Here is a 27,180-nt window from a genome sequence, read left to right on the forward strand (position 1 = left end):
TCTGACCTCCATTGAGTAACTCACTTTTTTACAATAGGTGTTGGGTGTTTCATGTTATTGTTTACGCTGATAAACATTTTACAGCCTAGTTTCACTTTCTCGCCTTTTTATTCTGATAATTCAATGCAACATGATTACAGACGGAAACCGGCGATACTATAATGTTCAGGGACGGTGTTTCAACTTTGATACAACTGTGTGACTACAGCAGACAATAATTACATTATAACATGCATGTATTTAGATTGTGAAACATGCAGGTACCTCTAACCAATAACAAGTATGGTACATAACAGACATGGCATATCTTTGGAAGTTAATGATATATTGAACAGAAGATAGCTACATTTAATCCTTTGAGCGCCAGAGTCGATTTTTATCCCCTTTATAAAATATACCCAGTCAAATTTTTCATATTTTTGTCAAAATTTTGATAAAAAAGTGTATCCAATGAAATGTGATGTCTGTTTGGTTAAAATTTATCAAAAATTTTTAAAAAATTCATAAAAATGTTGCCCTCAACTTTTGACGGGAAAAATTACAGCACTCAAAGGGTTAAACTGAGGTATTCAAACACAACTAAACAGATTGGTGTTAACGATACTTGTCTGTGTCATCATTTTACTACTTGGCTACTACTGTTCCACTAGGCTCTGTAAGAATTTCTGGCAAGTAGCCAAACTGCGCCGCATCTGCTGCCATAGATTGGGTTATGGGAGGCCACAAGTACACACCTGCATATGTCTAGAGACCCCGTCCAGCTGCGACGGCTCGAGTCGCATTCTCTGAGCTATCCTCAGGAGTGGCAGTGTACCTCCAGGAAGGAGTGCTGGCAGCGACTGCTGGGCGAGTTCCTTGTTGCCGGACACATAGTGCATCTCAACAGAGCTGAATTCATTTTTCAAGACCAACTGTCCCCACCACATGACGGGATAACGCTGTAATAGAAATACATATTCTCAACTTTAATATCATGTCTGTACAGACAGTGTTGCTATATTTTTGGATCTCAAAGTGATCAGGTCAACAGACATGGTCATCAGATATTATCGTATTTGTAACATTTTGTTCCCAGTACATACAATAACACACTGTGTGTATATCTACTGAACTGCACCTACAGGCCGTAAATATTTTAAAACATGTGCATGGTGAACAAAGCTTTTTGCATTTGACCTCAAACCAACCTCGTCTCTCTCAACCCTTTCACCCCTATTTCCCTTTCTAGAGGTCCAACTTTACATAGAAAACAATGGGATTGGTTCAAACCACCATGGTGAAAGGGTTAAATGAAAGTTTGAAAGTTCAAAAATTCAATGATAACATTGTCACTTGTCCTTCCTACACACACAATAAATTACTCACATAAATTATTGAAAGTTGAAACTATTGCAAGTTTTTTGGACTACAAACATTTCCAAATAACATCTGGAGTGTGATTGAGCACAAATTTTACCATGGTGTAAATGTGGCATACAGTCAGTGCAAATTTACTCATGACAGTCAAAACAGTACAGATACTACGCTGGGTGGGATTCTATTTGTAACTTGTATGAGACAAATTTAAGTTGTACCCAAGCAAACACTGACCATACTGCCACATTGATTTTTTTACACTTCTACATTAATTTTGTAATTTTGACGCTCAGTTTTGGTTGTTGCAATAAGAAACACAGCTCTGAATTTCAATTTCTTAATATTTCTTTTGTTTACAAAAAAAAATACCATCCACTCTTCAGATATATGTTTCTGATTCCTGTTATTACCTCATATTGTCTTTGAAAATATCACTATTTGAATCCTTGGTAATGAATTTGATGGTTTATAGTTGTTGTTTACTTGCTCATGGCAGCCATTTTTATTTAGTTGTTAAGATCTAAGTTGTACCTTTGTCGTCAATGTTTGAAAAATGTTCTGTGATCGTATTTTGGTAAGCATTTTAATGTAAGCTGCTTTTGTTGTAAGACCATCTTATAAAAAAAATGCAAAAAGATACAGCTTATGGAGCTTTAACTTGATTAATTTTGTCAAGCATTGAGATTGTGTTCCTAACCTGAAGCAATCTTGTTAAGCTGTCCGGTGTTCTGGATGTCGCCGATGACTGCATAGTGGCTTGCATCTGGCTAGCGCACTGTTGTTGATTCGTTCCGGTGGCCACCGACATGTGTGAACCCTGTAACGTTGATATGTTCATGCCTTGCATGGAGGACGGTATCGGTTGTATCGTGGCCGGGGTCACCGACCTCACGTCTCGTATGTGCACAGGGCCTCTGGTGTGGACGGAATCTGCTATGGAAGCGTGCGAGGTGATCTGGTCCGGATTGCTGCTCTCCGGCATGGGGAAACCAGAGAAATATCGGCTTGATGGTGGAGTTTGTTGCCTAGCCTGCGGTGGGTTCGGCTCTGCTGGCTTGTCATCATGGCTTTTACCACCAGCGTGTGCAACAGCATAGCTTACACTTGGCATCGATGTGCTTTTGGTGCTTCCAGCGGTACTGGTCACGTTGTCTTTCACTTTGCCACGCTCACCCGTCATCTGAGGATGTTGGAAATCAGGTTGGTGATACGACAGCAACTGATATCCAGCGAGAGGAGTGTTCCCGCCTTTGCCCATGTGCTCAGCTGACATTTGCTGCATGAAAGGATACCCACGAAGCATTTCAGGGCGAACCAGGTACCCCTGTACAGCATCGGTTAACGTTGGGGTAAATGCCGGGTGTGGAGAGACTGAACTTTTGCTGACGTCATGAGCTGAGGTAATGACCTGTGTTGGATGACTTGTTGGTGGGTTGTCTTTCCCAGCTCTTGCATCATGGGTCTGTTGCTGCTGTGGGTACGCCCAGTGGGCTTGGTGTGGCTGCTGAGGTGACAAAAGACGAGCCGTAGTTGGGTACGCCTGGCTCGCATGCGACCAGCCCTGCTGCGCTGGAACTTGATAAGCTCTCTTTTCAGACAGCATCGCTGCGTGTGATTTAGCATCAGCTATAGATATCGGTGAGGGTGATGTGATGGGTGGGTACTTCATAGCAAGATGCGGACTTGCCTGGACGTTTGACACGAGTGTAACGCTGTGTTCCTGAGATGGTAACGTCATTGGGGCTGAGACAAATGAAGCACTGGTTGTGTGAGCAATTAGCTCAGATGTTGTAGCAGCAGACCTGGACGTCGCTTCCCTTTCTTTGGCCTGCTGCTGGCTGACCATTTGTTGTGTTGTCTGCTGTTGTGTTTGGTGTTGTCTGCCTCTAGGTGATGGCAGTTGTTGCTGCTGGGGATACTGCGACGTTGGCTGCAAGTGCTGTTGCGGTGGCAGTAGAAGGTGATGTTGGTACTGCTGTTGTGGGGACAATGCAAGTCTGGAAGGCAAATTCTGCTGCTGGGGTGATACAAGTTGCTGGTGTGGTGGTTGCTGTTGTTGTTGCTGCTGCTGCTGTTGTTGTTGTTGTTGTTGTTGTTGTTGATGTTGCTGTTGTTGCTGCTGATGTTGTTGTTGTTGCTGCTGCTGCTGCTGTTGTTGTTGTTGTTGTTGTTGTTGAGGAGGTACAAATTGCTGCATATGCAGTTGTTGCTGCCCAGGTGACACCAAAGGTTGGCGAGGTTGCTGTTGCTGGGTTGATATCAACTGTTGCTGCGTCTGTTGTTGCTGCTGCTGTTGTTGTTGAAGTGATGTAAGAGGATGACGTGGTTGTTGCTGTTGGTGGGACATCACCTGCTGCTGTGGTTGCAATACTAACTGCTGCTGTTGCTGCTGCTGTTGTTGCTGTTGCTGCTGCTGTGGGTGGTGGTGCAACGGTTGCTGTTGTGTAACCACAGTTTGGTGTGTTTGTGGCTGAGACGACACCATAGATTGATGTTGCTGTTGCTGTTGTTGTTGAGAGGCTACTGTAGCAGGAACTTGCTGCTGCTGCGATGGCAGCAACTGCTGCTGCTGGGCCTGTAGTAACAAGGCTGGTTGTTGCTGCAGTCCTTGCTGACGTTGCTGTTCACTGGTAGGAAGTAGCTGCTGCTGATGGAATTTAGGTGATGACAGTTGCAGTTGTGGAGTTGATGATTGCGGTAATGGTTGTTGCTGCCTTGGTGACACCAACTGCGGCTGCTGCGGGCTAGTGGGTATTTGCAAACGCGGTGACATTTGCTTCTGCGATGGAGAGAGCAGGACCTGTTGCTTTGATTCCTGTGGCTGTAGCGGATGCTGTTCCTGTTGTTGATGCAGGGCAGTCTTCTGCTGGCCTTTAGGTGAGTGCAGCTGTGATGGCTTCTGAGGTGAAGTGTCAACCATCAGCTGCGATAGCTGGTTCTCTGGATGGAGCTTCTGTGGTTTCTCAACTTCTTTCTGCATGGGCACCTGTACTGCAGGGACAGATGGGAGTCTCTTTGTGGGAGACAAATGAGCTCTCACTGTAGCACTTGCATCCTGATGACTTGGAGATCGACTATGCTGCCTTGCTACACGCCCTCCACTGGTTTGCCGAGCCCTACGTCCACGTCTAGATGGAGAGGGCCTCTTGAGAGAGATTTCAGTGGTTTCTGGGGAGTCTTCAAAGTCATAGACATCTTTGGCCGCAGATTCTTGCTTGGCTGTGTCTTTGTTTTCAATGCTCTCTGGCACAGTGGGTGACAACAGCGGAGCAGGTACACTTTCAGTGTTCTGCGGCGGTGCTTCATGTTTATCAACACTGGGTCTCCTGTCACTGTATCGCCTGCTGGTGGATCGCGGTCTTCCGCGCCCGCGCCTAGCACCCCTCTTGACTTGTTTGTCAGTCTCTCTCGCCTCAACTGGAATGTGTCCGCCTGGAAAACTGATCTCCGGGTCTACTGTCAGTGGCTTGGGATCCTGAAGCGAGGCAGGCACTTCTTCCTCGGGTTTTGAATCAGACAGGGCTGCCACAGCTGTTGCAGTCTCGTCTTGAACTTGAGCTGGGTCAGAGTCACTCGTCTGTTTGATAGAATCACTTGTCTGGTTTGACCGCTCTGTTCCATCAGGGATACCTATCTCACTGTCAGTATTGACTTTAACACTCACATTCACTGCTTCATTTGTTATTTGTTCAGGTTCAGGAACAGATTCCTTTTCAACACCGCACGGTGGCTGTACACTGAACGGATCATCTTTGCTATCTTCAGAAACCCGAGGAACATCAATTTCTAGTGAAGCCCTGCTCTTCTGTAATGCCAACTCCTCTGCTTTCCTTTTCTCCTCCGCATCCCTCAACATTTCCTCCCTCTCTTCCATTTCTTTCAGCGCCTCAGATATCTTGAGAGTTTTGGGTTTTCGCCCTCTCTTCTTTCCTCTACTCTGTGCAACAGTTGGCTCAGTTCCTGAGGTGGAATCTCTGTTATCCTTGGTAGCTGTGTTCATCTCCATGATGTCAACCTTTGGCTTCCTGCCTCTCTTTCTCCTCGGTGTTGGTACAGGCTCCTCCTTAACACTGGTAAAACTTTCTTCCTGAGGTTCTGGTTTTTCTTCAGAAGTTTCTGCTACACTCGCACTGGTGTTGCTGATTTCTGTGCTCATGAAAGCCATGTCAGTCTCTTCAAGAATCTGTTTGGTCGCATTTTCAGTTTCCTTGTTTTCCAACTCTTCTTTGGAGAGCTCTGGCTTGTCTTCTTGTGTCACTGACAAAGCAGGTGCTTTGTTTTCATTTTTGCCATCCTCTAAAATTCCTTTTATGCCGTCTGCATCTTTGGCTTCCTCTTCTGCACAAGCAGTCTGTGGCTCCTCATTGCCCATATAATTATCACCCTCAGTTGCAAATACATCTTTCAAGGTGCTCTCTTCTTCCCGCACACCAGATTCACTCTCCGTGATGACCTCTCTAGGTTCTGGTTCAACAGTTTCGATCACAAGCGGATGGTTCATGATCTCAAACACTGCTTGCTCTGTCTCAGACTGCATACTACTCATGTGTTTCGCTTCCAAATCCTCTTCCTCCGTGTCTGAATCAAATATAACGGCCTGCTTTGAGCGTGATTTCCTGGCAGTTTTTCTGGGTTTGATGGTCAAATTCACATCATCATCATCATCTTGCTCCTCTTTTGCCTTCTCTGCCTGCTTCTTTTTAGACGCCTTGGACTTGCCTTTCTCCCCTTTTCCTTTCTTTGATTCTTTTGGTTCCTTTACCTTTTCAGTTTCCTTTGGAGGGTCCTCATGAGTGTCTTCACCTTCAATGAAATTAAATGCACTCATGTCTTTCTCATCCTCCTGCAGGGTCGCCTGCTCTTGCTCAATTGCACTTTCTTTCTCTGCTTCTTCTTTCTTCTGTGATTTCTTAGATCCTTTAGATTTCCTCTTCTCTGCTGACTTCTTTGGGGGCTTTTCTTCATCTACCGCTTTGGCTTTATGGGATTTCTCCTGTTTCTCTATTTTTGCCATCTCTGACTCTAACTTCTTGTCTTTCTTACCACCTCTTTCAGCTTTGCCCTTCTTCCCTCCATCATTCTCTTTTCGAGCCTGCTTCTCCTTGTCATCAAGTTTTTGTTTCTTAGCCTTCTCTGTGTCACGTTCCTCCTCTTCATCATCTTCCACAGTTTTCCTCTTGCTTCTGCTACTGCTCTCCTTCACACTCTCCGGACTTGGTCTCCTTGTACTCTCCTCAATTTTCTTGCTACTTGCTTCACTCACTCTCTGGCTCTCCTTCAAGTCACTCTTACTTTCACACACTTCTTTATCACTGTCAGAGGCACTGACGCTTGGAGTCTTTGACTTCTTTCTCTTGTCTCCCCTCTTGCCGGATTTTTCCTTCTTTTTCTTGCTTTTCTCTTGGTCTTTGTGATGTTTGCCAGCAGAGACTTCCTGTACCTTTTGGTCTACTTCACACTGGAGCTGAAAAGCTTGAGAATGCCTTTCAAGGATTGAATCCACAGCTGTTTCCACTTGTCTCTCCGCTTCACTCATCTGTTTCTCTTTACTCTCCTCTTTGGTCTTCCAAGATTTCGTAAGTTTGGTTTCTGCTTTCGGAGGCGTTTTCTTCTCTTGAGTGGCAGTGTCTACATGGCTGCTTGTATCATTCAAGACAGACACATTATTCTCGCTGGCTACAGAAACGCTCACTGCTTCCTTGGCAGGAGTGTTGACACTAGTTTCTATCGCAGCCATTTGCTTACTTTCTACGGGCAGTACCTCTTTCTTCTCTATGCTCTCAGACTGTTGAAGTTTTGGTTTTTCAACTGGTTTTGCTTCTGTACTCCTGCTGTTTGATGGCGTATCATTTTTGTGTCTTACTTTAAACACAGATTTGTAATATTCCCTCCTTGCTGCTAAGTTATTATTGTCTTTAACTTCAGAATCACCTGTATTTAGTTCTCTGTCACCTGTAAGTGAAGATTTTCTTTCTAATCTACCTTTATTATTGTCTGTGGAGTGCAACGCTTTATTAAAGAGTGCCCTACTGAGTTGTGATGGCTCATGCCTTTGATTTGGGGATTCAACTTTCTGTGGCGATAACTCCGGTGGACTTGGAGAATGCTTTCTCCTCATCCCAATGTCTGTGTCCCTTTCTGATGATTGATTATCAAATGATGAACTCATGGGACTGGAGCAGCTGCCCTCCGAGTTTTGACCCTTAACATTGCTGTTATATGTGTCCTGCATCACAGATGTACTGTTCGGTATTTGGCCATTTGGGGACAGTGACGGTGGCTTTGTACGATCGTCAAGTTTTTCGGAGGGTGACATTTCAACGTCCCTATGCAATGTTTCAGAAACCCTTGTCTGTGGGTGCAAGGACGGCATAGTCCTGATAGCCCCTAGATTGGGCAGAGAGTAATCTTTAGCAGCGGCTTTAGTCCTGAATTTTGACGTGGAATCAAGATCTGAAAACTGATAGTTACAATCCTGATCAGGTTCATAAATTTTGGCACTTTGTTCCAAACGCGCAAGATCCTGGTCAAAAATGCTACTCCGGAGTATCCGTGGCTTGACAAGGTCTTTCACCTCTTCTTCGGATTCACTCGGCTGTGTCTCTGAAGCACTTGAAATCTGTTCCGTTTCAACACTGGATTTCTTCTTGATCCGGCCAATTTTCTTCCTTTCCACCAGCTCAATGGTCGGAATCACTGGCGCTGTACTGATGTTTGTCGCTGGAGGCTGAGTCGGTGGTGCTGAAATCACAGGTGCAACACTTGGAGAGATGCCAGTTTCACTTAACTGCTCTGATGGCTCAGATATCCTATGCAGAGAAGGCATACCATCTTCATCTTTTGCTTTCAGTTCATCTCCGCTGGATTTCTTGTCTCTATCATTCAGAAGTTTGTCCCCGTCTGTCCTGTCAGGCTTCACCTCACCAAGCTCTGCCTTAACCCTGCTTATGAGTTCCCAGTCATCAAGGTGTGATGTGTCGTACTTGACACTCTTATAGGCAGGAGGTTTCTGCTCGGTTAAGTCTGGGGCAGTTGTTTTCTTTGAAGCTCTGTGCAGCTCGTACACTTTGAGTGAATTGGCAGATGAATTGGAAAGTCTCTTACTGTGGTGGGTGTCAAGCGATGAAAGCTGTGGATCAGCCTTTGTCTTATTGGGTACACTTTCTGCAGATAGTTTCTGCAGTCTCCAAGTGAGATGAGGGCTTGCTGACTTCACTGAACTTGATTCAGTGCTAAGGGATGGTCCTAAGGGTTGGACTGGCACTTTCTCTTCCCTGGGAACAGTTTTGCCTTCCCCTGCATCATTCTCGGTAACTTCTTGTTTCACATTCTCCTTTGTGTCCTTTGAATCTTCCTTTGGGCTGGTGAACTCCTCACTGGTCTGTCGTATCCTGTACGTGCGCTTCATAAACCCTTCTTCATTGTTTGGCACAGAGGGATCTGACATCCTCCGCTTCCTCTTCTGCGGAAACTCTGGGAAAGTGGCCTTGTTGTCATTTGCGGATGGTGATGAAAGCGTCCAGGTGTCAGTTTTAGCTGCTTCCTCTTCCATTCTCATCTCCTCCTTCTTTTGTTTTTCCTGCTGCTGCTGCAGTTTCCTTGCCTGTTCCATTTGCTTCCGGTAGCTGAGACTTGTATCAATATATCCCTTTTCTTCTGGCAGTTTCGGTTCAGCTTTGACCCTTGTTCTTTGCAGGCTACTGCCTCCACTCATCTTTCCATAAAAGTCTTGGTCATTTGGGCTTCCAAGCCCATCATCCATTTCAAACAAGTGAGTAATTCTCACTTTTTCTTGCTGTGCAGCCCTGCTATTAATTTTCACATGCTTCTTGTCAATCCTTTCTAGTGGATTGAAAACGGGAAGTTCATTTTCAGTCCTTTTCACAGATTCAGGCTTTTCAATGCAAGTTTTCTTTGAAATAATCACTGGAATAGACTTACTCTCGGGCTGTTTCTTTTCTTCTGGCTCTTCCTTTAGTTCAATTTTATCTTTCAGTTTAACATCTGAAAGTTCAACTTTTATCGGTTTAAGATTAATGCTTAGGCTCATAGGAGTCCTATCTTTTCTGAATTCCCCATAGTCATTTTGTTTCATTTTCCTATCCTGTCTTTTGGACACGTCGTGTTCATATTTTTCCATGTATTTCAAATCCTTTTGCACATGACTCTCCAGGACTTTCTTGTCTTCTGCTTTCTTTTCATCACTTTTCCTGTCCTCAGTTTCGTTTTTCCTCTTCTTTTTCCACTTCTCCTCTTCCTTGTAACTTACGTCGGTCTCATGCTTAGTTTTCAGTTTCTTCACTTCCGGTTCAAAGTCATGCTTTACTAGAACCTCTGTGTGTTTCTCATGTTCAACTCTTTCAGTTTTTATGACTAGTTTCTCTTCAAGGTGTTGCTTCTTTGACTTTCCACTGGTCTTCCCGTCAGCTTTCTTGGATTTGACCTTCGGACTGTTATTTCCCTCTTTGCTTCTGGCTGGGCTAACGCTACTTTCAATTACTTTCCCTGACTTGTTCTTGGTTTTGGAGGGTTTTCCATCTTCTTCCATATTTTTCACCTTTGAGTGCTTCTTGCTCTTCTTTGGAGTATCCTCCTTCCCTGAAGACTTGTCTTTCGACTTTTTGTGCTCTTTCTTCTTCTTATGTTTGGGTGGATCTTGGTCAGGCGTGACTGAACGGCTTTTCACTTTGCTGATGATGGGACTCTCAACCACAGGAGGTTCCTTCTCTTTAGCAATCAGCTTTTTGTGTGCCTTTGACGTTTTGCGCTTCATGTGAGGACTGCCGCTTCGACTTCGCTGCAGTAAACTCGGACTTGGACTCGGGGTGCGTCTCTTCATCTCAAGTCTGTCGTCGCTTACACTGCGTCTGCCCTGGCTTAGCCCCCTACAGAGAGAGCAGAGACAATGCATGAGTATTAACATCTCTTTGCCAACCTACACTTTCCAGCCATCCCTTCTCCTATATTTGGCGATAAACTGATCACTAAAAATACTGGCTGCACAAAATATTATTAAAATTTATTCAAAGTCAACTTTGCTTTATCGTATGTTGTTGCAAGATAAACTGAGTCTAAAAATGATATCAAAACTGTTGCAGTATCTCACCTGTCTCGGTCTCTGCCAGGACCAGTAGGACTCTGATCCATGTGTAACTGTTCACGTCGTTCTCGTTGTCGGTAACCATACTCCCGCAATTCCTGTTCGTAGGAATCTTCAATATCCCTGTAACTGGCGGCACTTCCTGTGCTGTAGCCTTCCTCATAGCCCCTCCTTTGGTTCCACTCATCATAGTCATAGTGTTCATCCCCGTATGCCATCCTACCAGCTGCCTGGTAACCATGGTAGCCTGGGTGTGCATCTCTGTTGTAGTAGCTATAGGCACTGCTACCACCATCTCTGTATAACAAATTAGATGAATCATGATCACAACACGGCCAGTTATGTCTTTGTGTGCACGTGTGATTGACTAACCTAGGTTTTGATTATGAGCGGTATATTTTCAGCCTAACCATTGATGTTTAGGCTACCAGTAATTGTTACTGAAAAATGTAACTGATTCTCATAGGTTTAAAATATGATGACCTAATCCTTTCCCCCTGGTTGTTTGAATATATGTTGGTACAATATAGCGCAAGCCTTGAATGATCAGCACATTAACTCTCATGACTTCAGCACTAATGTATACTAACCGTACGTCTCTGTATCTCCCATAGTGGGCAGCATCTCTTCGCTCAGCATATGCCTGTCCTGTCCTCTTCAGAGAATCATAGAAGTAATTCTGCAACTCGGGGCTTGCAAAGTCCACCTGTACACAAACAGAAACATAATATAGAATGTCATTTTTTCCAAAATATTTCACAAAGGATGTCTGTTCTTTCCCTTGTACTCGCTCACCAATACCATTTGTGTTTTAACCCTATCACCACAATGGTTAGTCCCTCACCCATTGTTATCAATGGTGAGTGTAGACCTGTTTACAGGGAATTGGGGTGAACAGCTTAAGGGCATTGCTTAAAGTGTAAAGTATGATGGTTTGTATATCAGTTAAGGTAGTATCCTCAAAATGAAAGACTTTAACTGTTGCTCAAATTTTTCTCTATGAAACTATCAACCATTATCTTACCAAATCAACATTAAAAATCAGGGGTCACTCTGCGAAGTTCAGTACTAGAGAAACAAAGCACCTAACATTTACTGATATTTGAAATTCAAAATGGCTGCCATCCCTGTGTTAACTCTATGGGGAAAAATAAATTTTTGATTTTTGAAAAATTAAAACGGTGAATATTTTTCTTATTCAAAGAGCTTAAAATGAGCCCCTATAAGTTAACAGTCAGAAAAGATTTGTAAAAAAATGTGAGTGTCTGATTATCTGTCACCAAGATGGATTCTACCTTAAATTAACTGCAAAACACTTGCAATACTTGCAAGTATTTCTCAACAACGGAACTCACTCTATCAAACCATGAGAGCTCCCCATGCATACGAACAAAACATTTGCTTTGTCTATTTGCTCGGTGAGCAAATTCATGACAAAGAAAAGGTTGAGATTTGCTGAAAGTCAAGCCAAGTTCACGGTGAAGGATACATGTGACAAAACATGAGAGCTTTAGAATGAGTCAGAACATAAATGTTAAATATGAGATATAGTACAAAAATACAACAATTGATGGCGGTTACTACTCAGTGATATCACAATGTCCAGTTTCTACACATTTGCTTGCCAGAGTAATATATGTAAAACAAAAAACAATTTTGCCAAACTCTCCAGGAACAGACGACAATGCCGACTCTTGATTACAAAAAAAATGGATTATTACAATGTCCTGAAGATGAGAGCCATGGTTCTTGTACAAAGCCTACATAACATCTTCAATCAGCAGAGTTAAGCTATAAATTGAATTAGTATGCAATTAGTTTTGTTTACCTGAAGTCTTGTCTTTGCCAGTTTCCGTCCCTTGGTCTCATTAAGCACGTACTGTGCCATTTCAATGTTGTCAAAGTAAAGCAACGCCTGTTCGGTCTTGCGGTCGATGTCCGACCGAGTGACGACACCATAGCGACCAAAGAACCGACACAGCGCTGTCTCCGTCACACTGCTGTTGATACCTTCCACCCACAGGCAATTATTGGCCATACTCTTCCCAAAGCCAAGCTGTGAAGATAATACAGATTAGAATGAAATGACATATATCACCAATCAGTCAGTTAACAGGTTTCTTGCTACAGACTTTTATCCAAACGTACACTCTGTGCACTAATACATGAGCAATTGGGAGCAGCTAATTAAGATGTGAAAGGTTTCTCACAAGACCACTGGTTTCTATTTTTGGCCATGGTAGACCAACGTGAAGACACCATAGTATCGACGTACGAAAGCATAAAAACAAATTACTTCAATCATCAATATTCCCTGTCTGCCTAGTTTTTTTGTGTTTTTTTGTCGACAGTATGGCATAGTACTCCCTCAAACACAAAGAGTCACTTCACTTGCTAATTAAAATTCTGAAAGTGTGTGATTGGAAGCCAACCATTGGTGATCAAGGCCAGGCTAAAATTACATGAAAGAATATCACATCACTTCAGTCAACGATTGAATACTTGATGAAAATAAAATGTATAGATTTACAAAAATGAATAGAACTATAACTTAGTAGAGAGTGTAATTTCTTTTTCAAATTATTCATATAGCTTGTGCTAAAATTGTTCACCAATTTTTTTTGAGATGTGGGAATAACAGCATCAACACTGAAAAGTCATTGATCAAAATCATATTCAAAATTTCTTAAAAGAAATTTCAAAATTTAGAAGGAAAATTTCTAAAACTAAAAACATTTGAAAAGAGAAATTTCATTCTGCATGAATGTTCCTGTCAAATATCAGACACTTTTCTGTCTTTGCATTTTCTGTAAACTCGGGTTACCCAAAGAATGACGGAAAGCCGAGAAAAAATCACTATCTCGGGCAACTGTCTAAGTTACCACGTAATGGCTGCAAATGCAGTCTGTATACGCCATTGATTTTTCCATGAAAAATTTAAAAGGGAAGGAAACAACTGAAAATGCATGATTGCTATGAAAAGGTATGCCGATATAAAATGCTATCTTTAAAGTCGTGTTGTACGCATTTTTTTTCTCACGTTATCTGCACGGCTTACTTTGAGTCGGCTTTTTCCAAGCGGCTCGCCATCCATGTTCTTCAAAGACTTGACAACACTTTTGATGTTGGCAAACTGCATGAAAGCATATGCTGGTACACCTAGTTGCTTCTTGATATCAATATCCTACAGAATGTAAAACATGAAATGAAGTGAGTGAGTGTTTCATAACGCTTAACAACACGGCTTTCACTGTCTTATCTAGTTTTTCGCATATGTGAAAAGACCAACTCAATCCAGTAATATCTTAATTCTTACATACAAAGTTACTCAGTATCTGGGTGTTCACTGTGGTCTTCTTGGAAAGTCCCTTCTTTGAACCTGTTCACCCCTATTTCCTGTACATAAGTCCACACAAACCACAGACAACAATTGGTTTGGGCTAAACCACGGTGGCGAAGAGGTTATTTTTTCACAAAGAGCACATAAGAACTTGGTTACGAGACTAGAACACATATTCCTTGTTTTCTGATTAACTATAAAACGACGGAAACACTGACAAACGTCCCTCTTTCATGATGATCTCCACTAACTTACCACGATATCACCAAATGCCTTGAACTTGTCTCTCAGATCTGTATACGTGGTATTCTTTTCGAGGTTTCCGATGAAGAGGGTCCTAGAGGCTTTGGAATGGTACTCATGGATTGGTTTTTCATGAAGTCTCAAGTCTCCATCAATTTCAGTGTCTATGTGGCATGGGGGGAAAAAATACTCATGTAAATACATGCACGATGCCTGTAGCCATTTCTCTAATCATTGATTTGTACTCTTTTCTGAGCCAACAAAGACTAAAACAACTAAAAACATGCAGAATGTAGCCCTGCAGGAATTTAATAGAATCAAATGAGTACAAAACGTGGCAGGTATTGCTGAACATTGGTACTTTATTTTCTTGTGTTGAACCACAATTCCACTTTCAGATACACCAACCAAGATTTTTGCATAATACACCCTAAGCCCCCGGTAGCTTAATGATACCACAGTAAATTTGTGGAAAAAAGACTTTTAGTAGTAAATTTGTGGAAAAAAGACTTTTCAAAGGAAAACAAAACAGTTGTTTACATTTACCTTGGGTAAATACAATACACACATGCATTTTAAATTTTCAGAACATTCAACATGAAAGGACAGTGCTGTGAAAAGGAAAACTTCATGAATGAGGAATGATATTGATTTGAATTTCCGATTTCCGAGTGTTTTTTTGTGGGGAGGTTTTTGAAAAGTGGAAGGACGTACAATGGAACACTCTGTGATGAAAGCCAGCTGGCAGGCATGTAATACTTGGTTCTCAAAACAGAGCACTAAAACAACAATAACACTGCAATGTCTGCCTTCCTCAAGCAAAAAAAACAGCCAGTTAAAAAATATACACATTACGAAAATGGTATTTGACGATCATTACAGCAGCTGAGAATCAATTTCACCTCCACTAAGTAAATCCTTCACGCTTTGAAAATAATTCTGATCAAAATCCCTCAGTTTGAAAATAATTCTCAGTCCTCAGGGTATAATCTATCCTGTGGCACAGAGCCATGTTTGGAAAACACATCCAAGTCAACAGAATTGAAAATGAAAAGATGCAATTAGCAGCTGGGACTGACACAGCAAGTGCTAACGCCCACTGACATCATAATGATGAAAGTTTTATTGCAGAACCTGGGCGCCATGGCAACAGCACGAGATAATGTACATAATTTAAACTGCCTACACTCTCTTTTATTCAGTTTGTTTAATTGTCTGTCCAGTTTAATCATCAAGACAGGTTGTTGAACTCAGTGTTTTTTCAATTAGAGACAATAGATCTTTGGATTTCTACATCAGTGTATTTTGTAATGCATGTTTACCTTTATCTCAGTTAATTCTGTGAATGGGTACCTGACTGAAAAAATAATCAATTTTCTTCTAAGTGATAGGTAACTAAAGGCAGTGGGGAGAATTTTGAAATGACACACCCATTTGCTTATGAAAATTATCAACAATTTCAGCTCATCCTTGGCCATTTCAGTCAGTAAAAAATTTTCCAATAACAACTCATAATGACCGGGCCTACAGACATTTTGCAGATATTTTTTTAGTAAAATGTACGAAAAATAGCAATTTTTTCACCCTGTATTACTGTTGGAAATTTCTCAACAATGCTGGTTGGTGTGACATACTGAGATGGACATACTGTCACATAGCTCTGACTTTAATTCTGAAGATGTTTCTAATGTGAACTTGCACTTTCTCAAGTACAATCGATCTAGACAGAGCAGCAATATTAAATTTACTATGGTCATAAACACCGAGTAATAACTGATCTCTCTGTTCGGGTTGCCGTCTGAGAACATTAATTACAAGACTGTCAGAGCCTGATTATTGTCTGGCCAGTTTTGATGGATCACTTTATTAAAACATGGATGCTCTCTGGAGTGTTGCTGTCAAATTTGTCTGATGGCAAGTGAATCATGTCTAATTGCATGTGTTAGCTCTGTTGCTATGTGCAGAAGCAGTCTGCTGTAGGTTGACAGAGACTGTGTTAGGTGTGTACAAAACCTTGGGATCTGAAATGACACAAACAAGATTACTCTGGTATTATTCCGTCACGTCAGAGGAGTTCTCTATAGGAAATTAAAAACACTATTCTACACCATGACTTGAGGTAGACAATCGCTTTTATTACCATAACAATAATTTTTTGCTGTTTTTTTTACAAGTCGAGCCTTCTTTTCATATGTAAATTGCACAATGCTTAGCACAGAATCCCTTTGATGAAAAAACATTGTATATTTTAGTACGCTTTTCCTAATTTGCATAATGCAACTTGAAATTTTTTTTATTTCTTATGAACTGTGAAGGAATTGTACACTGGAGGTCTGTGAATGTTGTTTCTGAAGTCATCTTTTTTGATCACACATCACACCAATACACTGCCAGCTTTAAATGGGCTAATGATTGTTTTTTTCTTTCTAAAGAGACTGCTCCACATGGTTCTATTCACAGACTAAACAATACCGATGACTTCAGAAGCGCATTCAATTCTGCTGGGCCTCCATTGTTGGCTGGGCATTGTTTTGACCAGTGTGGTCATCCAAGGTAATGAATGAATACCTTCCTCAGCATGCACTGACGGACCTGCCACTTTTGTTATGCATATTCTATTGTGCTCTAAGCTCAAAGAGGGAAGACTTCTTTTGAACTTGGGCACTGGTGGGTGATCAGCAAAGCTTAGTGAGAACTTTTGACTCAGCTAACCAACGATAGTTCTATGTCACTTCTAACACACAGATGATAGGACTCAACTGGCCAACAACACTTCCTGTCTCTGTCTTTCGGATTTGTGACCATCTTTGCGACTCCACTTTCACCAAACAACATCAAATACCATTGCCATCATTAAGAACCACTGGCCCCTTTACAATGTCCGCTTGATATGTAACCACAAGAAGTGTTTTTGCATCCTGGAGCGTAAATAAAGCACTGGCATGCTGGAGCGTAATTCATCAAATGCATCTCAATAGAATCTTACGGAGGCTGATAAATCATGAGAATAGATTTCTCAGGTTACAGCTATAGGCACGGACATAAGTTTTGACTCAGAGAGACCAAACGACCTTACATGGCGACTGTTTCCCCTGTGTAGTTCACTGGGGAGAAAATGACTTCAATGAAAGGGATACGGGAACAATGAGAGTTTGCAATTGGTATACTCTCTTGTTTCCTAATGCCTATTGATTACGCACAGCAGCGATAGCTTTAAAGTCAGAACAATGCAGTTATACAGCGGTTTGGGAGTTGTTTCAAGACACTGCTTTCCAAATGAATGGTGGTTTTTGTGACTGTCTCTTAGAGGGGCAGAACATTTATCAGTGTTATGGAAAAGCAAGTTGGCCAACTTGATGAAAATTTCTGTGTAAACAACAGGCTGACACCATGTAAATATTAAATGTCAACAATGACTAATGCAAAAACCAGGGATTGAGGACTGCCCCTTTTAATTGCTGAAGGGGTAATTTTTTGTATTATCGTACAGAATTCTGGCTCTGAATTCAACGCCAGTGGCTTTCAGACTACCTATTTACGCAGGGGTCACAGACTCATTACAGTTACACAGATTTCTGCTAGGTCTAAGACACATACGACAACAAGCATGCTGTATACCAGTCTGTCATTTTGCTCTCAAGCAACTAGCACTCATTTTCACTGAATTTTATTCCAGCAAGTTAAAAATGATGAAATTAATCTCTTTGGAATACAGAGTCCAACAAAGAGAGCAATTTACCTGATTAAAAATTATCCTTCAATACAACCTGCAATGTTTAAAACGTACACCTTTTTTTCCTCTAAATATTTTTTTTCAGAGCATTCGTGTTTATGTTGCGAGGCAAACATAAATTAAGGGGTAATTTTTCAATAACTGCACTGCGTGGGCGTAGTGATGTTTGCGCAAGACTGTAGACAGCTTGCTGGGAAATTTCCCCCAGCCAACATGATTGTTCATACTGATTAAGTCTGTTTGCTGACATCACAATGACGTTATATTCCGAGGGGAGGCAATCCAATCTACAGGAGAGCCCTGCTGTTACTGCTAGGATAGATTCAAGATGGTGCTTCTGTCCTCAACAAGCACAAGAGGAGCAAGTTGCTGAGGGAACACATAAAAGCCCTGTGGCAAAATGTAAGGGCGTTGCCAATGCAAAAAGAGATTCATATCCCAAGACAACCACATGGAGGAATATTTGTTGCTAGGTTCTGACCGCATAAACACACGGGGAAATTAATTGCAACTACAAATCGGAACATACCAAGATGCATATCAGTGACAATGTCTAAAACACTGTACAATAATTCAACCAAGAATAGGTAACTTGCAATATGCCTGTACAAGGAATTTAATAAATAAATTGTCATGTTCCAACAGACTAATGCATACATACATAATTCATAGCTTGATAGAGCCACTTCAGTAGCCCTGCGAATACATGTGAAACTGCAACCTTGGCCTAGCAGACTCTGAATCCTGGATTGCCGGGTTGTGTAATGAAGAAGCATATTTCTTGCATGATGAGATGAAACACAGCCTGACAGCAGGCCAGAGCGAATTTCAGTAGTCATCGGAGAAACAACGTATAAATCACATCTCCCAGTGAATATAAGTGGGCAGGTAACCATGCCAACACCATGAATAAGTCAGAGACTATATTGACTGTGTTAAATCATTCCACAATGGAGGTTTTTTACTCCCTTTACATCACCAATGCCTGAAGACTTCAACGAAAATTGAAAATTTCAGAGTCAGTTTGCGATGGTACATGATATCTAGCCAGATTTTCAAAAATAAAATCCATGAAAATAACAAGAACATCACGATTTTGTCTTGCAAATTTTGCGCAAATTCAAGTCAAATGTAGCAGAGAATGCACGTTGAAAATGACAGCAGAATATTTTCTACTCTATGAACACTTAATTTAATAATTTTCTCTTTCTGCACAGAGTTGGGTCTCAAAGCCGCTGGTGAAAATAATTTGATTTGAACAATTTACTAAATTCAAAAGGTTACAGTAAATACATTTGGCACGCTTGGGAACATCTGGGCATTTAAAGAGTAATTTTCACATTTCATTGTAGTTTTGAAGTTTTTCTAAAAGAAATCTTGCGCTGCTTTCTTCCATAATCATAATAAAGATCAGGAGTCATGAGACAAACATGTGCATCAGAGAAGGAAATTACCGAAAATTGACCACGAACTGAAATTCAAAATGGTGGCCATTCAGGGTAACTCCAACAGAAAAATCTAAATTTTTTCCTTTTCACAGTAATGAAATGGTGAAAAAAGATCTCTATAGGTTTTAGAATGAGTCCATCCTAGCTGTAGACCAGTAGGTAATATCTGCCAAGAAGGCGTACTCTGCCCTGATGTTACGAATTTTTGAATCATCTTGGAACGAGTCTCAGCTGTGTTGACATGCCCTGAAAGACAATACCTGCCTGGACATGTCCAGGGTAGATACAGGTGTGAATGTCATTGCCTGCAACATTCTCATTAATTAATTAGCTGTGTATAATAACAAGCTTGCATGGGTGGGTGAATTTACACAATGGAAGTAAACTGCATGTAGTGTAGTTGATGAATAGAGCCATTATGTAACAAATGCCATTGTTTTTGGTCATGAGTCAATTAGCTTAGTGGCTAGAGGATGTGACATTGTACACCAATTCTACAATTTACAGCATCTTGCAGGAAAACTGCAACAGCGCATGTGTGATGACCATCGATACTGTGGAGAAATTTGTTTTCATATTTTTCTGAGTGACATCTCTTGTTGTTCACTGAATGATTCACTTGTGGACGTCTGACATGAAAGTTCAGTGTCAGGCTAATCCTGCACATCACTTTAAATTTTGCCTGAAGCAAAGGTCGTGCGTGTGTAAATCTATTTATGTGTAGCTGGCTGCAAGGCTGGTGTGAAGTGCTCAGAGTACATGTCTCACAGACTGACTGTCTTGCATTAGTTTTGAGTGAAGAAATGCCCCCAGGGCTTTCTCCCACATCTTCACAAGTGTTGGTAGAAATACAATGAGAATCGGTTATTGGATTGCTGGCATGGGAATGCAAACACATGGTGAAATTCCAATACGGTGTCTCTGCTAACAAACATGGCAGTGATCTCAATTCAGAAATGTCCAACGGGCAGAAACATGTTGCTTGGTACACAAAACCAGAAACAGCCTATGCTATACAGCATTGAATTCCAACGTTTTGTAACATGCTGAGTCGTCATGGCGACAACAAAGAGCTGTAACTTCCACATTAGGCATCAAAACAGGAACAACTATTACAATGGCAGCCTTTAGATAGACACTCATTACAAATGATGCCACGATATGCACAGGATACATCCAAGGTGACTTTTTCAAGACAATTCCCAAACACAGGGCCTACCCCAATATTTGACAATGACCTGTGAACACCTTTTAACCTTGACATAATGTTCCTGTGACCCATTGAGGCTCTAAACAGACACACACAAAAGGGTGATATCGAATTCACTGTAACAAAAGAGACACGGTTTAAGACTGATACAGTCTCTAAGTTGAAATAGATACCCTTAATGGACGGGAACAATGACTCATTACTAAAATTGTTGAAAACTACTTACACCGGGGATGAGAGGTACTCTAAAACAGGGACTGACATGGACCAACATGAGAATTACCTATTGAAAGAAAATCATCTAGGCAGAACCCCCATTCATCATGCACATATGTGACACTACCAGCCATTAGTACGAACAGGAATATTCCAACTTTAGTAAACAGGGTAGGTTAGTTGAGAATCAGACACTGGGTTGGGTTGGGTTTCATGCAAACACAGAAAATCCGCTGGAGCAATCTCACCTATCTTACCTGCGCCAGACCAAATAGACAGTTCAATTTCCGACCCAAAGAACAGCTTGCCCTTGGTGAGTTGCATGGCCTTCTCGGCATCTGCCGGCCTCTTGAAGAAGATGAGTCCATAGCGGTCCACTCCGGTGCCTTGTACCCTGACGGCGAGAATGGTTCCGTGCTTCTTGAACTCATGAAAGAGACCATCTTTCAAGCTGGTATCTGTGTAGGCAAAAAAATAACCGACTGGTCAGTCTTACAGTGCAATAGAAAAACAAAAAGTCTGATCTAGTGGAATTTCCTACATGGGAGGAATAGTTGAAAATAATTCTTTATTTTCAATGATTTACTGATCAACATGGACTGAATTATCAATTCGCTGAATCACGCAAATGACCAATTTCAATTCAGCAGCATATCATCATCCATCATCCATCATCAATATTATTATTACCCTCCTCCTCCTCATCATCATCATCACTACCATCATCATCACTATCATCAGCACCACCACATTATCATCATCATCATCGGAGGAAAATAAAACTTAACTATCTTATCACATGTTTTCAAGTATATTACATTTTTCAATCTGACAGACTTCTCAAAGTAAAACACAACTCATGCTAAATCTGTTATTGATAGTTTTACACTGTCTACCCTCATAAAGACAGACTTGATCTGGCAATTTTAATCAGCATGCGCACATAGATGGTCATTCCAAAGACCCTTCAATAGTATTTCTTTCATATTCAAAGACCTCACTGGCAAGTAAGTTGAAAGTACAACTGTCTACCCTGTACCACAGCTACTCCCGTGCAACACTGAACTGTGGTTACTGTCATGAATATAATTAAAAGAACTCATTTTAAGATCAAATTTGACCAAATACTTCACAGCAAACGTAAGCTTCTCTGTACAACAATTGGGCTCATAGTCATACTCAAAAGAACTGCAATCTATGTGAAAAGTTTTTGGATCAGGTACACCAGTTCGTTGTGCCCTATTTATAAGACACTGGCAAGACAAATTGCTATAGTCTGTGCAACATGATTGGTGCCAAAATGGCCTGGGTTTGTAATGTAAAGCTCAGTGGATGTAATACTTGAACCAGTCCACGGATATTTATCCTAACCTGGTAACCCTCTGGTAATACATTCAGTTTCTGTGATTGTTTGTGTTAGCATGTGTTATCAGGAAGCTCTACACACAAACAGCAACACTGGGTCATTACTGTGCCCACTTTAACCCTGAAATACAGCTTCCTATCCAAAGATTGAACAGTTTGAAACATTGATTATTGATCTAGATAGTTGAACAGTTGCTAGGTTGAACTATTGAACTCACTCCAAATATTTCAAAATAGAAGCATCCACTGGTGTCTTCACCCTTTTTTAAATGGACTCTGCCAGTTGGGCAAACAGGCTCATCATTCAACAAAACTGGTGTGGCAGACACAGATAGGCCGATGGATCATTCTAAATTAAAGTTTTCTATTTTCACACAAAGTGCCGGGTACACAGAGCAAATGCATCATGACTCATACATAAAGCATTCATTTGTAACCATGATGGATTTGGCTTGGTAAAGCAGTAAATTTTGGAATATCAGGGCAGGGCCCAGAAGCTGCGCTTTGGGCAAACAATGCTACAAAACCGTTACAGAGAAAATAACTCAAAGTTTATAATTCCTGTCATGACATATCCCGACATTATTTAAATTTTGATCTTGACATTATTTATTCAAATTTTTAAAATATCTTAAAAATAGTGCATCGCAATAAGTAAAGATATATGATGTATTATGGTAAAACAGTAAACTGGATAAAAGATAACAGCAAATCAAACAACAGAATGGACAGTTATGCAAAAAATACCAATTTAACAAATGTCCTATGGTTCTTCAGGGAATAATTTGTGAGTTGCACGGAGCAATTTTTCACTTGCCTGCAGTCACACCATGTTATGTGCGAAAGAAAGATTTGCCATTGTGATCATATGAAATTCATGTCAGTGTGAGCCAGAATAAAAAATGACAGATTATAGAAATTTTCAATGGCAGAAAGCGTGGCTGCTGTTCACAAAAATGTCTGAACAAAATTAGTCTTTACCGACATTAAGAATGATTACCAAAGTCTAATAATAAAACAAGATAAGGTTACATATTAAGCAAGAGGTGCTATTTACATTTCTTTGATAAAATATATCATTCACAGTAAATTTAGCAAGAGATTGTTTGTACCAGAAATTTAAAAAATATATAATGAAAATTCACAATTTACAATTTTATTTGCATGCAAAATGGTAAAATATTTTGCAGTCTCTGAGCAGCAGAGACAGATTTTGCCACGGTTTTTTTCTGAACAGATAAAAACCACCCTTTCATGGCCCCACATATCCTTAATTCTTGACAGCCTGGCTATCGTTTCAACCACGTCATCACAGGCAGTGCAGCCTGCCGGCTGTGTAATTCAATGCGCAGCCGTATCTGTCGCAGAACCCAGCAGCTCAAAAAACAGAAAACACAAGGCGGTTTCCGTTTGATTTGCCAACACAGGAAGACTATACATAATTTTTTCTCTCTCTCTCTCTCTCTCTCTCTCTCTCTCTCTCTCTCTCTCTCCCTGTCTTTTTTATCGGAATTAATTTCTACATTGTATAAAATCTTGGCAGGGGATCAAATCAGAAGTGGATTTTATATAGTCATTATTCAATGACGCTGTGACACATACATGCAAATGTTGTCCTACAGCTATTAACCCTTTCACCACCATGGTTTGTCCCAGATCCATTGTTTTCTATGGTAAAGTTGGACCTGTATACAGGGAACTGGGGGTGAAAGGGTTCATGTTTCCTTATCTGATCAGTGCATGAATTAAATGTTAATTGTCTGGACTGACTCTGAGCATAACAGGAAAAAGACGGTGCTTCTTCCGTTATATGTAGATTTTGCAAACTTTCACAATGATAGGATATTTCTGAGTTTCTACAGAACAATCCCGGATGAATTTAAACTGCTGCGCTATATATTTCATCTTCAACATTAGAAATACGCACAGTAGGAAATTGTCCAGAATTTTTCTATCCAGTTTTCGACAATTTTTCTGTTTCTGTTGCAATTTTGGCTGTGTGGCGCATTTATAAGAGGTTATTAAAATTACTTTGGCTGTCATCATCACAGTTTTCTAAAATCTGTTTCTAAAGACAATATCATCTTTCGAAATGATATTGCATTTCACACAACTATTGTTGGAGATAATGTCTATCTGAAATAGTCAGTGATGAATATTTCTTTATGTAAACATTTTTTGTCTTCCATATCCTCTTCATCAAAGACACAAAGCACAGCAAGTTCCAGCTACCACACTGGGTCACTGCATTAATTTACCTGATGGAGAGCTATTTATGTTCCTGCTTTACGCATATTTTTGAAAACACCTTTGAAGGAGTACTTTTTACGCAACGGATATTATGGTACAGCTGCTATGTATGCTAATTGAAGTTCATTTATTCTAACCCTGCTGTTTGTGTTCACACTGGCTGGCCCGTTTTGATGGTAAAATACAGCTGAATTGAGAATTGCTGTTTGTGTATGTGCTGCATAAACAGTCCATTTGACTATGTGCTGACATGGCTTCACTTTCACGCTGCTTTACGGCTACAAGGAAACAGCAACAGCAATACGCTGATTCATAGCTTGCTCCGGGCCACTTTCAAATAACTGGATATTTATTCTGCGTGGGTTGAATACTCCCTCAGTTACTGGGGGCTTAGAATGTACACGTAAGCGCTATGTATTTGTCAGCCTCGTGCACGCAACGACCGTCTCTTTTACAAATTAAAGTACTGTCATCAGTAGCCAACAACTTCAACCTTTCCACCCCCATTTCCTTGTAGACAGGTCCACCCACTTTCATGAAAACAATAGGGATTTACTATAGTGTAACAGCGAGAGGTCTGACTACTGGAAGGGATGCAGCAGATGTCAAAACAACACCCACTGGCAACACTACACATCACCACACATTTTATGTCAATTTCATCCCTTTCCAACATTATGAACATAGAGCTGGTGTAACCAAAAGTTCTGGTACTGGAGACACTTGACCATTATGCTTCCACTGGGGGTAGAATCAAGAACAAATCTACATTTCAACAAGTCATCGTTGATGACACAGTCCCCACTTGTTAATAATGGGTACTTTGATTACATGTCCTCAGAGAGGATAGAGTCCTCTTCATTAATTAGGTCTGTGATAAAAATACTTTGATACAGATGGCGCTCAATGGCCAAGAATGAGTTCCATGGTGATGAAAACATAAAACCAATGTAGGCAACCATCCTAAAGTTCATAAAATGAGTCAACTAGGAATTAATCAACAGGATGTTGCAAAACATTTTTGCATACAATTCTAACACTTAACAGATTATCACTGGTACCATATTTCATAAAGTTTGATGCAGTATTTACAACACTATGAGATCAACATCTGTATCAAGTTTCATCACATTTGACGTTGTATTAATTTGTGGCTATATCACCCTAATTAGGAAAGTTCATTACTTATGCAATTACAAATTAATTAAAATGACACTGATAAATGTCTTTTTCAATGTTAAAGCAATGTGAGCTAATCATCGGTTAACATCTGTATAAAGTTTCATGAATTTGATGCAGTACATATTTCTTGACATATCAGCCTACTTACGAAACTTCAATAATTGACATGTTATGGCTACATGACGTGAAACAAATTGACAAGCATATGTATGACATACCGGTAGGTCAATGTCCTTGTACCAACTTTGAATAAAATCGGTTGAGATATGCCTGAGTTATGCCTCTGTATATGAAAAAATCGTAACAAAATGGCCACACAGCAGCCATATTGGATCGTATCACAAAACAAATTGACGTGCATATCTATGACATTGGTCAATGTCCTTGTACCAACTTTGAATAAAATCGGTTGAGATATGCCTGAGTTATGCCTCTGTATATGAAAAAATTGTAATAAAATGGCCGCCTGGCGGCCATATTGGATCATATCACAAAACAAATTGACGTGCATATCTATGACATTGGTCAATGTCCTTGTACCAACTTTGAATAAAATCGGTTGAGATATGCCTGAGTTATGCCTCTGTATATGAAAAAATCGTAATAAAATGGCCGCCTGGCAGCCATATTGGATCGTATCACAAAACAAATTGACGTGCATATCTATGACATTGGTCAATGTCCTTGTACCAACTTTAAATAAAATGGTTGAAACATGTCTGAGTTATGGCTCTGTACATGAAAAAATCGTAATAAAATGGCCGCCTGGCGGCCATATTGGATCGTATCACAAAACAAATTGACGTGCATATCTATGACATTGGTCAATGTCCTTGTACCAACTTTGAATAAAATTGGTTGAAACATGTCTGAGTTATGGCTCTGTACATGAAAAAATCGTAATAAAATGGCCGCCTGGCGGCCATATTGGATCGTATCCCAAAACAAATCGACGTGCATCTGTATGACATATGAAGTAATCCTTGTACCAAGTTTGAATGAAATCGCTTCTTGCATCTCTGAGATATCTGTGTGAACGGACGGACGCACGCACACACGCACGCACGCACGCACGCACGCACGCACGGACGCACGCACGGACATGACCAAACCTATAAGTCCCCCTGGACGGTGTCCGTGGGGACTAATTATCAGGATGATTCCTAACCAATTAATGAAACTTCAATATGCTTTCTCCAGCCATAATGATTTCTTTCAAAAACATGCTTCTGTTGCCTTGTACACGTATTTTGTATAACATGCAAATAAAAAGTCGCTAAAACTGTAGCATCGATGATTTTTTTTTGAAGGAGGAACTGTTTGATAAACCATATCCTGTTGATCTTGTGAGGGCAGGGAAATAGCCTGAGTAAGCTGCAGGAGTCGCAAGTTTTCAGTTTCACATCACGATCCCACACTGCCCTTTTTTTAGCGCCATGATTGCACAGTGCAGCAGGAGCTGGAAACACGAAACGCAGCACTGAAAGGTGTTCATAATTGGCACTTTACGCATGGACAGGGCATGTAAAATTACTGGGAAACCGCATTCTATCAAGAAAGCACCAAATTTTATATGGCATGTGTGCATTTATGCATTCACTCTGTTGGTTTTTCTGCCCCGTCAGTGTACAGTATGACAATTTTAAATAGCGTGGTTGGATGAACAAGAATGGTGTTGACGCTCTTTGTGTTTGAGTGGCAAGTGTGTCAACACCACCAACTGCCTGGCACTGGGAT

General features: G+C 40.8%; 1 protein-coding gene across 5 annotated transcripts in view; it reads right to left on the bottom strand.

Moving 5' to 3' along the window:
* The window catches only part of LOC139137002 (msx2-interacting protein-like), a 44,892-nt gene that overhangs the window by 3,731 nt on the left and 13,981 nt on the right, over positions 1-27,180 (bottom strand). For 3 of the 5 annotated variants that reach the window (XM_070704882.1, XM_070704884.1, XM_070704885.1), the window contains 8 exons: positions 20,904-21,104; positions 14,052-14,203; positions 13,515-13,640; positions 12,285-12,512; positions 11,047-11,162; positions 10,463-10,753; positions 2,054-10,241; positions 735-938 (listed from right to left, as the gene is read on the bottom strand). In XM_070704882.1, coding sequence (XP_070560983.1) covers positions 735-938; positions 2,054-10,241; positions 10,463-10,753; positions 11,047-11,162; positions 12,285-12,512; positions 13,515-13,640; positions 14,052-14,203; positions 20,904-21,104 — 9,506 coding nt within the window. Of the gene's footprint in view, positions 1-734; positions 939-2,053; positions 10,242-10,462; positions 10,754-11,046; positions 11,163-12,284; positions 12,513-13,514; positions 13,641-14,051; positions 14,204-20,894; positions 21,105-27,180 lie in introns of all 5 variants that reach the window. The other 2 variants (XM_070704881.1, XM_070704883.1) reach the window with 1 other exon arrangement.

This window comes from Ptychodera flava, chromosome 7 (assembly GCF_041260155.1).
Source record: "Ptychodera flava strain L36383 chromosome 7, AS_Pfla_20210202, whole genome shotgun sequence".
In the NCBI taxonomy this organism is placed as follows: Eukaryota; Metazoa; Hemichordata; class Enteropneusta; family Ptychoderidae; genus Ptychodera; species Ptychodera flava.